Genomic DNA, 13,786 nt, shown 5'->3' on the forward strand with positions numbered 1-13,786 from the left:
CGCGGCCTTGTTAGAATCCACACGCTACGTTTCATCGAACTTTTAACAGAAACGGAAAATCGTGGAGAATAGAAATATTCGAAATTATTTCTCCCTTGAAAAAGAATGAGAATATTATTAATCATTTCTATGAATGTGCGATAATACAATGTTACACAGTTGAAAAATTTGTGTTAAATTTAACAAATATCACCTGTCCCAAACGGTCCACAGAAATTTTTGTGTTAATTTAACATAATACGGATATGTTAAATGGTGACACGAATATGTGTTAATATTTTAACATAAAATAAATGCAAACTTCAAATAAACTTAAAATAAATTTTGTGTAAAATTAACATAGTTTTAATGTAAAAATTAACTAAAAAAATTGTTAATTTTACATTTTATCACCCCCACTTATATTATAAAGTAAAATTAACATTTTTTTTCTGTAAATTTTAACAAATAAATCTTGTCACTAATAATACGGAACATATTTATTGTGTAAAATTAAAAATAGATATACATTGTGTTATTTTTACACTTTTTTTTAGTTGTTTTAATAATTTAACATTTGAGTCCAATTAACATAACAGCAATATGTTAAATTAACACATGAATGTGTTAAATATTTAACACAAAAATTTTAACGGGGACCGTTTTTAACAAGAAAACACAAATTTTCCAACTGTGTATGTAATAATTGTCAAATATTTATCTTCAATTGTTAGCTATTTATCCCGTTATCTTACACGCGTAAAACTGTAATCTGATGTATAAAATGGAACGCGACGTATATATTTAGACTCGATTGCTCTAGAAAGGCGCATCTAGAATCCTGGACAGTCTCATCTCTCTCAGACAATTCTAGCCGAATGTTTCGCAGAAATACACATCGATGCAAGCGCGTTGCTGTTTAAATCGCCCGTAAATAACACTAACTCCCCGACGTGCATCGCGACACGTCGCGTTTTGTCCCAGATAAATTTATCAGACGACGCTCTCGTTCGTATGTACATGCGCTCTTCCACCCTCTCGAAAGACATTTCCCATACATTTTTCTCCCACATATGCCATATCGTTGGTAGTTGCGCGAAGATCGCGTCACGTCGGACCGCGACATATGTTGGAGGAGGCAATCGCGAGAACGGGCTCTTCATCTTATCATGATCGTGACTTGAAATCCGTCGAGCGAACAGCGAACGATCCTCCGCTCCGCAGAGAAATATCGATTTATTTCTGCACATCCTCGCATGCTAAGCGGTTTGCATGACTCTTGCAACTTGGTTCCTCTTAAATAAATGCTCCGCATTTATAACACACCATTTAACACCCCAAATATTATAATATAAATAAATCGGAATCGAGTCAGTTCTATATTTAAACGTGTTGAAGGAATTTTTTTCTAGATCCTTTACATTAAAAGTATTAATACAAGGTTCTTTATGCATTTTATGCATACAGAAGATTTCACAGGTAACAGTAAATTAAAAGAGATATTAGGGAAAGTATATTAAAGTAAAATGTGGTAAAGAATCGTTGGTGTTTCTGAAGTTAGATTCCGGAAATCTGGCTTTAAGATACGCTTACGCACGCATCTATGTGTTAGATTGGAATTTATTAATGCAATCCTCGTTTCCTGCAACGTTATATAACGCTGGTGAGAAAAGGATCGTATTAGTATAATAATCTTTCTCTATATTCCGTGAAATCCTTTTGGGTGCCCGGTATAAAAGGAAACACGCGCGTATGTATGAATTTTGTCCCCGAACGAGCATAAAATCCCTCTTTTAATCGACGAACGTGCTCTCGCGATATAATAACACATTAGTGCAGCGTTTAGAAAATACACCTTTATCCCCGATGCATTCGCTTTGTCCGATTTCAGAAGATCTACCGTGACCGCGAGAAAGAATTTGCTTTTCATTCTTGGATTTTATGCATTATTCATCGGAATAATATTATATTTATAAGGGATGAAAAATGTAGAAATGTCGCAATTCGAAAAAATCTATATAAATTTCTAGAGTATCATTTTCATTATTTTTTTCTAAAGAGATAAGTACTTTCTTGCAATATTAAACAATCGCACATACTTGTGGAATATACTACATCTAGATATAATATAAGATTAATATATTATATATATTATAATAATATATATAATATATTATATTATAATCGATTATTTTTCTGGATGCGAGTATGCGAGATTAAAAATATATTTAAAAACAACTTATTTTACGAGCAACTGGTACTTGAACAGGAAACCATCGCGACGGTTGAGAAATTTTGTTAGCTTTCAGCCACACGACAGACAACCGGCCACGCGCGAACGAACAAAGAACATAGTTTTATGGCTCGTGTCGACCGGATGGACCCTGTGGTCAACGACGATATTCGTCTTGGGTGATGCTCGACGGTCTATGGGACCCAGAAGAGGATCCCGCGTTTTCGCGTTCCGGTGCGTTATTCCACACGTGCGAACACATCTTGAGAGAACAATGGTCCAGTCGTTTAGTCGCGCGAGAGCTTTTTCATCTTGAGTTAGATCCGTGTGTACTATACGATAGATTCTCGGAACAATATTCGCTTGTAGGCGAAAATAATACGTGGAAAGTTATGAAAGCTTATTTGAGAAACGTATGTACAAATATAAAACGCCACGTTATCGAAATAGCATAACTTGCAATTAGATTTTGCGAATTTATTTTATTAAAATTTATGATAAAAAATAAAATATTATAAAGTAAATTAATGCTAAATAAATGCAACGTTTCTTTAATAATTTTTCATTAATTTAATTTATTAATATATTCGTACAAAACAAAGTCGAGAAAGGAACGTGAGAATTTGTTCGACGCTTTTCGGGGAACACTTGAAACGACCGTCGAAATTAGGACTCTGTCGATCTTTATGTTTTTAGCTTTTCTAGACTAACTAGTTTGTCGGTTCATTAGTCAGAAAATTCAAGCGGAAGCTGACATATGCTCGTTAGCGTGAATGGAGATTAAGTTTCCTTTATTCAAGAGAAGAGAATTACAAAAAGTAATTCTCTTCTCGTTAGAATATAATGAGTTACTATATTTGTTACCATATGTTTGATAAGATTAATAGTTAATGTTTTGAGCCTGATAAAAGATGTGTTTAAATCCTTTAAGGACGTTAAATCGGCATCATTAACAGTGATTTATTCGAAATTGCATCTTAATCAAGCTGTTTCTCCGAAAGAAGAATTCTTTGATCATTCCGCACAAAGGATTGAAAGGATTAATCGCATACAGCGTCACGACTGCGAGAGACCGCCGCAGAAATCGATAGATCTTTGTGGGTGGATCCGTAGAAACGCCCGCGCAATTGCGCGTCATGAAAGACGAGGTTGTGTGCCTCGCATAAGAATATATACCGAGGCTGCGAGGCTGCGAGGCCACCCGTGGAAACTCGCTTTACATAATCGGTCAGTTACAGAGGGGTAACGATGGCTTCTTCTTTCACAAACCGGACGCATACCTTCATGCGCTCCTTCAAGTAGACGTACATATGCGTCGTGCGATTGCAGCTCCTTTGATGATCTAGCCGGATCATCGAGAGGAAGCTTATTTATAATCGCCACACACTTGGCTCGTCTTATTTTAGCGTGTACAGAACGGATATATAGAATGGAATGTTGTTTACATAATTTCTTGGCTTCGTCGTAACGAAATAATCGCAGATTATCTCTCTCTTATTAACGATTTTTCATAAAGTTAATTTAATATTTCCGCGAAAAAATAGATATAATAGAAAGTGAAGAGTTTTTAGAAAATTCTGAATAAAAATATGGGTAGAAGGCCGCGCTCTCTCTTCAAGTACTAACTCATATTTTAAGAGGCAAAAGTTGGAGCATCTCGTTCAAACTTTGTGAATATTATGTTATTGAACATATATATTGGGGCCTCTCTATTTTAATTTAAAAAAATAATATACATATTATATATTAATAATATAAGATAATTAATTTGATCTTTAAAAAATTGATTCTTGAAAGAATTGCATTTAATCTGAGAGAAAAATTTAAAAGGGATCACATAATCCAGTGACAAAGAAATGTTAGGCGATTTTCGCCCAGTCTTAAAATCAAAGTCTGCCCTCCCAAAAAGATAGATTGCTGTAAGACTAAGGATTGACCTTCCCTCCGGGAAGTTTGCTTCTCAATTCTACGAGGAATCCGATGAAGCAGTTAATCTCGGCTCACCTGACCAACCTATCTACTGTTTCCGGGGATCTTAAGTTACGTGACCAAAATCTCCGGTGGTCCAGTTTACATGGCTTCGCCGAGACGCGAAGGTTCTCTATTCGTTCCCATCGAAATATAAGCCCAGCTTGCACAGAAAGAGCCAAGATTAATGTAACCTCTCGAAAAGGCTCCCCTTTAAATGTGTCAAAACACAACATGATGACTTTTACCTCGCTCCCTCTGATCGGATCTTTAGGTGATCGCGCTAAGTGCTTCCGTCGTTACGTTTGATAGAGAACAACAACGGTAAACAACTGCATCATCCTCAATCTCGTGTCACTCATACTCAAGCCTTCAAGCCTACATCCCTCTTTTTTATTCTCGAAGGGTAAGAAAATTAGATATGAATCATTAGATAAACTAATTTTTTTCGGACAGTTTACTATATATGTAACTTCTATTTTTCCTATTAAATAGCACATATCATCAATTTCTTGACTCCTTTTTAAATTGTCATTTGTTCTTTCTTTACTGGAGATGATACAAACACTTATATATTTTATTCATATTAATAAGTAATCAAATGTAAGATATAAATTAAAACTAATTTTTTTTAAATGTATTAAAAATATAACTTAAAAATTGTCACAAAATGTTTACAACATAAAATGTATAAATAGTGTTAAATCTGATGAAAAAAATAATTTTATATCAAGTGTGTGTTTGCGGTTGTTTGTTCTCTAGCTATGTTATGACAATTATTTTTAACCGCGAAACACAGTGAGTGCGTTATTATGGCATACATTATTTAAAATGTATAGAAAAATAAATTAAAATAAAATATATATATTTTAACTTCCATAGTATTATAAAGTAAATATTTTATGTGCTACATAAAATATTCAAACGTTACATATAAATATTTTATATTACTCGTGTTTGCCAAAAATATTCTTATTTTTTATTTTATTTATTAACTTCAAAATAATTGTTCGAATGTATTAAACTGTGTGCTTGAATTATTTTATCCATTTTGCTTATTGTTGTAAAATTTAAAAATTTCGCGTCCTTCAGTGTGTTTATTTCCTTTTCTTTTTTTTGCGATGCAAGATTATTTCCTGTTTTTTAAAGAGTCTTTTAACAGTCTGCTCGTCGCGAGAGACAATGGTCCTACTACGTTGATGGATTTTCCCTTTTACTTGACACGCGTTAACGACCATGCGAAAGTCCAGCGCCAAGTCTCAGATTCAATGATGTATGCCGCGGTACTAAATTGTATTCTCGCATGCAACAAAGTACCCGCTGTCTCGCGAGACCGTAGAGTCGCTACAGGAAATGCTGTTGGTACCCGATTTAATTTATAGCGAGCATTGTTATGCGGAAAGCTTCGCGGTTCTTTTTGTTCTTTGTGCAAGACGATTTAAATGTCCATTCCCCCTTTTGAATTCAATGTCAGTCAACTTTATTAACGAATGGCGTAAATTATTTACAAAGCTTTCTAGGTCTCCCTCATAAATTCGATATGAAAATAGTTCGAAGGATCCTACGCTCATATTTGCGACGAAAATATTATTCTCATGCGTAATTACTGACAATAATACTAACAATCGGCGCCTGAACGCCGATATATGTATAAATGCGTGTAGAAATCAAATCAGGCGTTAATTTTAGCTGGTCTAGTGCAACGACCGTATTACGTAAGCGGCGGAAACGTGCCAAAATCGTGGGATTTTCGAAATCGGTCGCTGACACGTCACGCCTTCTGTTAAAGTCAGCAATCCGAACTATTTCCGACTCAACTTGTATTTTGCGACGAAATACGCACAGAGAAACAATTATATTTTCCTTGCACATACTACGATTCTCGACCGAAGTCTTAGAGAAGGTATTAAAAAATACATTTTTAATGAACGACGACTTTATAGACGAGCTCGTTCGGAATTCACGGTGAACGGCTTTACGCGATCGTTCCGCGCACGCACACTAAATGACGCATGCACACACGCATTGCTTTGAAGAACGCCGCTGCGTACGACGACGTTGCGCTCATAGCTCTCTTGCCTCTTACATGCGGAAGTCGAATTTTCTGATTGCTGATAAAGGCCGATTTACGAGCCTGCCGGAACGATCGGTCTTTGCAACTTAAATGCGGTGGTCGATTTTTGAAAATAAAACTTCTAATTCTATTTTTATTTTTTTAAATGCTTTATATTAAATTTTTTCTTTTATTTTTTAAATATTTTTTTGCCCCCCCAAAGAAAGATTTTTAACCCCCCCCCCAAACCTCATCTCCTTAGATAATCGCAGATAATCGTCAGTAATCGTAATGTAATCCTTTTCTTAAAAAGATATGTAAAATCAATACTCGCATATCAAAGTTTATTGTTGTCGCTTTTCCGCGAGATGCTCATTAGCTGTCAAGATTCGCGTTGTGCGTTATATTTGTAGCATCGCGAAGCTGTCATCTGTCAGGATTAGCAGTTTGACAGTACAAAATACAATTAAATAAAATAATAATATTAGTTTTAAATAATATGTTATAATACTTTAAACTCGATTAATATTTTTGACAGTTATCAGCTGATTTCTGTCAAAAGATATTAATCTCGGATAAAGTATTATAACATATTATTTTAAACATATTATTTTATTTTATTTTATTTTAAACAAACTATTAAACCACTAACCCTCGCGATGACAGCCTCTCGATGCTACGAATATAACGCACAATGCGAATCTAAACATTCAATCAGTATCGCGAAAAAGATGCAATAATACTTGCGAGAATCGACTTAACATATGCCTTTTTCAGAAAGTTATGTTATAATATTTTAAATTCGATTAATATTTGTGACAATTATCAGCTGATTTTTGTCAAAAAATATTAATCGCGGATAAGATATTATAACATATTAAAACATTAATTAATATTTAAATATTTTCAACATATATTATATACACCAACAGATTATATACACCGCTATAGAAAAGTTATAAAATAAATAATTTCTCACTCACCGATACGCGATCATCAATAGCGGAGTTGTAGTACGCAGCACACGTTGATCTGAAAACAAAATATTCAAATTATGTAGATATTATATAGATTATGTAGTAATTATATAGATATGTGTGTGTCGAATATCTCATAAACAATACAGTTTTATAAAAATGTTTTTATTTTGCATACCTCGTAGTTGCCCCGATGTCGCCCGATGCCTCCCCGGGCCTGCTCCTCCTCTCTTGGTCCATGGTAGCACTCGCGAAAACACGAATAATTACGATCGCCCGGCACTTTACACGGCACTCCCGACGCGCGACTTTTTGCACGGCACTCCCGACACGACGCGTGAATCGCACTGTGTACCGCAATGCTACCTGTAACAAATAAAATACATACATATATTAGAATAATCTTATTATTTCGCATTATAACATAAACAATATAAATACGTAAACTAGAATTAACGATAAATATATCCACGGATCGCAACACATTCGCGCGCGCGACAACAGATTAAGTTGGGTTAGGTTGGCAAGAGATTTTGCATCGAATTTTTCGCGAAATATGCGTTTCGAACAATCACGCCTACATATTAACGTTGAGATTATGATATGCGATTGATAAATATTACAATACAAAGGTTAGAAATCGTTTCTAACGATAATGCTTACTAATTAATCACAGCGGGACGCAGCTCGAACTGTCTGATACTCGCGGCGTTTCGGTAATGGCCGAAGCTACGAACATCGGCAACTTCACTCTAATAACGCGCGCGCGATACTATATACATGACTTAATATTAATAATTAATTAAAATTCGAAGGAGATTCGTTCGAAAAGATATAGCTTTAGAAAGAAAAAATATTAATCGAGAATAAGGTATATATTATAACATATTATTTACAACATATTACTATTTTATATAACTTTTAACATATTATTATTTTAAAATTTAATTAGCAAATTATAACATACACAATATAAATATAAATATGTAAGCTAGAATATTTAATTAGCAAATTTTCGCTCTATTAATATTTTTTGACAGAAATCAGCTGATTAAAACGTTAATGTGCTAATTAATTTTTAAAATAATAATATGTTTTAAATAATATATATGTTATAATACTTTAAACTCGATTAATATTTTTGACAGTTATCAGCTGATTTGTGTCAAAAAATATTAATCAAAAATAAGGTATTATAACATATTATTTACAACATATTACTATTTTAATTTTTATAACATATTATTATGTATTTTAAAATTTAATTAGCAAATTTTCGCTTTATTAATATTTTTTGACAGAAATCAGCTGATTAAAACGTTAATGTGCTAATTAATTTTTAAAATAATAATATGTTATAAAAATTAAAATAATATAATATGTTTTAAATAATATATTATAATACTTTAAACTCGATTAATATTTTTGACAGTTATCAGTTGATTTCTGTCAAAAAATGTTAATCGAATTTAAACAAACTTTATATTATTTTTTTTTAAATATCATTTTTTTAACTTAAAACCGAGAAATGGCGCGCGCTACGCGCTTGTGTTGTTCTTCTAGTTAATCAAAAATTGTCTATAATCTTCTTTAAAATTAAACACACCCACCCTTGAATAATTTAAATCTACTGATGTTTCTTTAAAAAATTATATAACTGCGCCCTCCCATAAATATCCAATTTGCGAAAGAAATTCTTCGCGTAGATCGATGAAAGAACATTTTCTCATCGAAATATGAATTATTAGAAAAATTAGATATTATACAAGCTTCATCTCTCTTGAAATTGCCGATGGCAAATACTGGAAGTCTATAATTATTCCGCTTGTATTTACAAATTAATAGATATGATATCATATTTAATTTAATAATATCTTAGAACCGCAGTGAAATGACTTTTTGCGGCGCACCTTTTGCATTATTTCAGAATCTGGTATTATCTCGATCTTGGCGATCTTGCGCTTACAATACAAGCGCGAACGCAAGGTTATAATCTATTTAATTAAAGTCTATTCCGGCATTATTACGTCGCAATCGATTGGCGCGAAAGCGATATCGATGCGGGTAAATTGATGCGTTTGTTGAAAACGGCGCGGCAAGAATATTTGCGATTATATCGTTGAAATTGACTCGATGTGTGCAGTTTTCTCACCCGGAGAAAATGAGTCGTTCTTTATAATTTCCACGCGCCTTACTAACAAATTATCCGAAGTCAATAGGAGTATTAAAGATCGCAACAGCACTTTCTAACTCTGCTTTGCACATCTTCGCTCGACCTTTCCAGAAATTATTATTATTATTATAACAGCATCGCAAAAAAGTATATAATTTATAACGACAAATTAATTTTACATTACAAGCAAAATGTCATGATTGTGATATCTTTAGCAAATACATAAACTCTTGCTACGCATTATACAAATATTTACATATGTGAAACGCTATGGCTTCGTTTCATGGCGAGAAAATTATGCATAAGTCCTTCTCGGTACATATCGCGAAATGTCATCGTTATTCGAGAGAATTTACGCATGCATGATAAAGTGCACTTGTAATAGTATTATATTAAGTTATATAAACATTCATGCGGAGTTGAAAATAAATATTAACGTCGTAGTGCATCAGACAAATTTTATTTATAGTTGAGAATTTTATATGGTAAATACATAAATAAAATATAAATATTATATTAATATTAAAATTAAATATAAATATTTATATTATATTATATATAAAAAATAATATAAATAATCTATAAATATTTTATAATAATTGCAAAATATATTTAAAAAGATCACGATAGAATAATTTCTATGAGACTTCTGCCTCAAGAAGAATAGACAGCCAAGCCTATTTTCCGCAAATAACGCGGCATGCACGTAATACGACGCTATAATTTACGCCATTTCCGTGCAGGAAAAATCGGTCCCACAATCGAGGATAATTAATCTCACACGGCTGTACAGGGTCCTTTTACTATACGTGTCATCGGCAGACACGTGCTTCACGAGTCAAAACGTAATCGACATGCCTAACGCACGATAACGCGCATTGAAGAGAGGTCGTAGCTAAAAGGTGACTCTGTTTGTTGACTCAGACGCACCCACACCTTAAAAAGAACGCGTGAGAATATCGGTCGACCTGCTGTTTGAACAGCTCTCCCCGATGGAGGAACGTTAAAATGATTAAGGGTTGTTTTTCAAAGCCGCGCCGAATGTTACATATAGTATATCACAGTTGTGACTGACAACTTCCCTTCTGGCTGTAAACACACCGATGTGTAAAATGTCATCATGGGTGGCGGTGAAAATCACTGTTGCGTAAATTTCATCGTCAATTTATCGAGAAATATATATAATTATACGATTGCTTCGTAATTGGATAAAATTTGCGAATCATAGAAGTTTCATTCCCTTTTTCTTTAATTATAAAACGCGATTCCTCTATCTCGATTACCGATCGACGACGTGAAAGGGGGAGAATAAAATGATACAGTCGTGCGAGAGATATTACACGACGATTACACGAGGCAATATTTGTAAAACGCGCCTGGCAAAAATGAGTCTGGCAGCCCGAAGGGCTAGAAACGATTTGCCGATCCGGAGAGATGAAACGATCGAGTATCTATTGCGTGACTAGCGCGCGCCAGCGCTAACAATAGGCCGATCGAGTTCGATACATCGAACACCTCTCTCGGCTGCTATAACGAGCTCGCCGACAAAGTGCTAGCAAATACCTCGCACAATATAAATGCGGGAGAGCAATACAAGATCGCGGCAGATGGAAGTATCAGCTGCGTCGCCAGGGGCGGCACGTAAACTAACACTTTACATTATAAGTAAGACATTTCTAGAAACTATATTGCGTCCGCAAACATGCAATTTGAATGTTTTTCGTTCGCGTATACTATTGTTTGGATTAACAATATATTTCTACATACTCAGTGTTATGTGCAATATGGTTTTAGAACGCTGGATGGTTAGAAATTAAGTTTATCAGGAGGACGAATTTCATGTTTTACACCGTGATATATGGAAAGCACATTTTAACGTCCGACGAGGAACTGCCATATTTCCCATGGCTCTTCCATGTATTTTCATCTCCCGCGAGATAACATGTATGAGCCGTTTGCCCGTATATATCTGAAACGGGCGGGGATCGATATTCCTCGCAAACGCGATTTACTGTTTCCGTTTTACAAGTCAATTCAGGATCGTTCGTGGCGTATTAAATCCGCCCCTGCGTTTCTTCCCGGTAGCCATCATTTCACACGGCTCGCCTCGTGAATCCCCAATGCGCCGTTACGAAGCCGAGACGCGGTGGCGAGCTGCAAGCTGCACTTAAGCTCGAGATAGAGATCCGCCTGTCGGACGGTTTTGCCGTTAAATCGGCAGGAAGGGCGCACGCTGCGCAAGACACGGCAATTGCAACTGACCATCTCGTAACTTGCACCGTCCGTTCCAGCCAAGACCCGGGGGCACTTTCCGTAATAACGTCTCTAGATCCCGATATCCCAATATGAGGCCGATCGTGGATTCGATCCCAGGTAGAAGACAGAAGACATTTTCGTCTGTGTACAACCGGGATTTGCAAAAACAACGTGAAAGTTCACTACATCAGATTTAAATTCTAAGAGATATCTTCAGGATTTAAGGGTATTTTATTAAATATGCCCTCGCGCTTTAAATATTTATTCTGATTTATTTTCTACGTCGCTTTTTTGAAATAATGTACGCAGTTGGAGTGTAATATATTTATAAATTAAAAATAAAATGTATAAATTATTTTCCCATGGAAGGAACTAGCCGCTATCTAAGGGTTGGGTCTCATTAACTAAGGGTTGTTAAATAGCACGCACGTATTACATGCGATTCTAGGTTCTCACAAGCCGTTGTTTTACTGCGATCAGGAATACCACAGCGACCGTAAAATCCGCGAATCTCGACAGGAGATGGATATCGTATTTTCTATAATACATGGGTCGGCTGCATCGCTGAATTCTGCATCGCACGAACTGTCTTTTGCATAGGTTATCGCGGAAGACCCAGGCTCCGACACGAGATGTAAACTTTTTCGACGTGGCGAATATCTTCGAATCGCGAATGGTCCCTCGAAATTGGAAAGCACAACGATATCGATAATAATAACTTCTTATCATACATTTACATTCTCTCTCTTTTTATCTTATCTGAAATTATTGTGCCAAATATGGAATAACTTTATTGATTTTAACAATTTATATCACTTTTTCGTATCGCGAGCACGTCATATATCAGTAGAACATATAGTCTGAATAAGATATTATTATAGATACCACAGCTATACCATGAAGATAACTATTGTCCGGTCTTGAGACCCTGAATAAATTCAACCGCAAAATCCTCGAAGGGCTTCGAAGTTTCCCTCCCGTCCCTTCAAAGAGTAAACAATTCGTCGCAACGTAAACACGTCCGGTCGCTTCCGATGAGTGAACCGGTCGGCAGGGATTTCTGCTTTGAAATTCGTCCTGGCCGCGCGCCAGACAACTCATGCATATTCACGCAACTCGAGCGAGGATGGACGGATGGCAGGAAAGAGGGATGTGAGAGTAGAAAGGGCGGTAACAGAGGAAGAGTAGAGAGAAAGGAGGAAATATAAAAAAGAGAAACGCGTCGATGATCAAGATCGGACGTAGTAAAGTGCCGTATGAAGCCAAGAGAGAGAGAGCCGGGACCCGTGATTTCAATTTTAAATGCAAGTCCGTGAAGGTAAAGAGACGGGGGTGGAACGAAAGTTCCAGCCATTGTGCGCTCATACGTATGTACGTATGCGCATTTCTATAGGTATCGTCCTCCGGTTATTTCTCTGCTCGAGAGCAGCAAATTCTCTCAGTCAGCCGACTCCTCGCCGCGATGCTGCGAATGAAAATTCAATGCGATGCACACGCGATAACCAGTGAATTTTTCGTAGATTGCGGTGATAAGTTCTGGAGCAGATCGAGAAAAATTTGGTTTGCGCGTTTCAATTCGTAGAGTTTACGAGTCATGTATTTTGAAAAAGTTATTCTGAACGTGAGTCGAATTTTTTGAAGATCTTGTTGCGATGCGTCGATTTTACATGTAGCTATATTTTATTTAACCCTCCGTTACCAATCATTTTTTTTACTAACGTCATCAACAAACTGGGATCTTTTAAGTTCACCCTATATTATTTTTATGTTCTACATTTTCAAAAAATAAAAAAAAATCGGAATTATTTGTTAATATCTCTATTACAATATCCAATAAATTTTAAAGCCAAATATTAAATTCAATTGTTTATACAAAGCAAAAATAGAAATTTTCTTGTGCCTTAAAAGACTCAGATTGCTGACGGAGGGTTTGAATTTGTCACATTTAAAATTTATTTTAAGCTAGTTTTATAATAAATGAAATAAATTGACATCCCTCCATATATTACTATTTTTTTTACAATACGAGAGAATCGATTAATTTTTCCAAAATAAAAGTTATCTCATTTAAATTTATGGCGCTTCGAAAAATTTAAATGGACATCGCTACAAAATTTATCGTAAAAAAAACCGTTTACCATAAAAAA

At 35.2% G+C, this 13,786-nt stretch overlaps 2 protein-coding genes across 7 annotated transcripts in view; one reads left to right on the plus strand and one right to left on the minus strand.

Annotated features, from left to right (window-relative positions):
- Positions 1-13,786, minus strand: part of LOC145939701 (uncharacterized) — a 251,871-nt gene that overhangs the window by 89,605 nt on the left and 148,480 nt on the right. Inside the window, exons 9-10 of the mRNA XM_083044229.1 lie at positions 7,389-7,576; positions 7,217-7,265 (exon numbers count right to left, since the gene is read on the minus strand). Coding sequence (XP_082900355.1) covers positions 7,217-7,265; positions 7,389-7,576 — 237 coding nt within the window. The remainder of the gene's footprint in view (positions 1-7,216; positions 7,266-7,388; positions 7,577-13,786) is intronic.
- The window catches only part of By (focal adhesion protein tensin), a 176,066-nt gene that overhangs the window by 15,968 nt on the left and 146,312 nt on the right, over positions 1-13,786 (plus strand). The gene's annotated exons all lie outside the window — the stretch shown is intronic.

This window comes from Prenolepis imparis, unplaced genomic scaffold, assembly GCF_030444845.1.
Source record: "Prenolepis imparis isolate NDT839.2.m4 unplaced genomic scaffold, iyPreImpa1.0 SCAF_8, whole genome shotgun sequence".
NCBI lineage: Eukaryota > Metazoa > Arthropoda > Insecta > Hymenoptera > Formicidae > Prenolepis > Prenolepis imparis.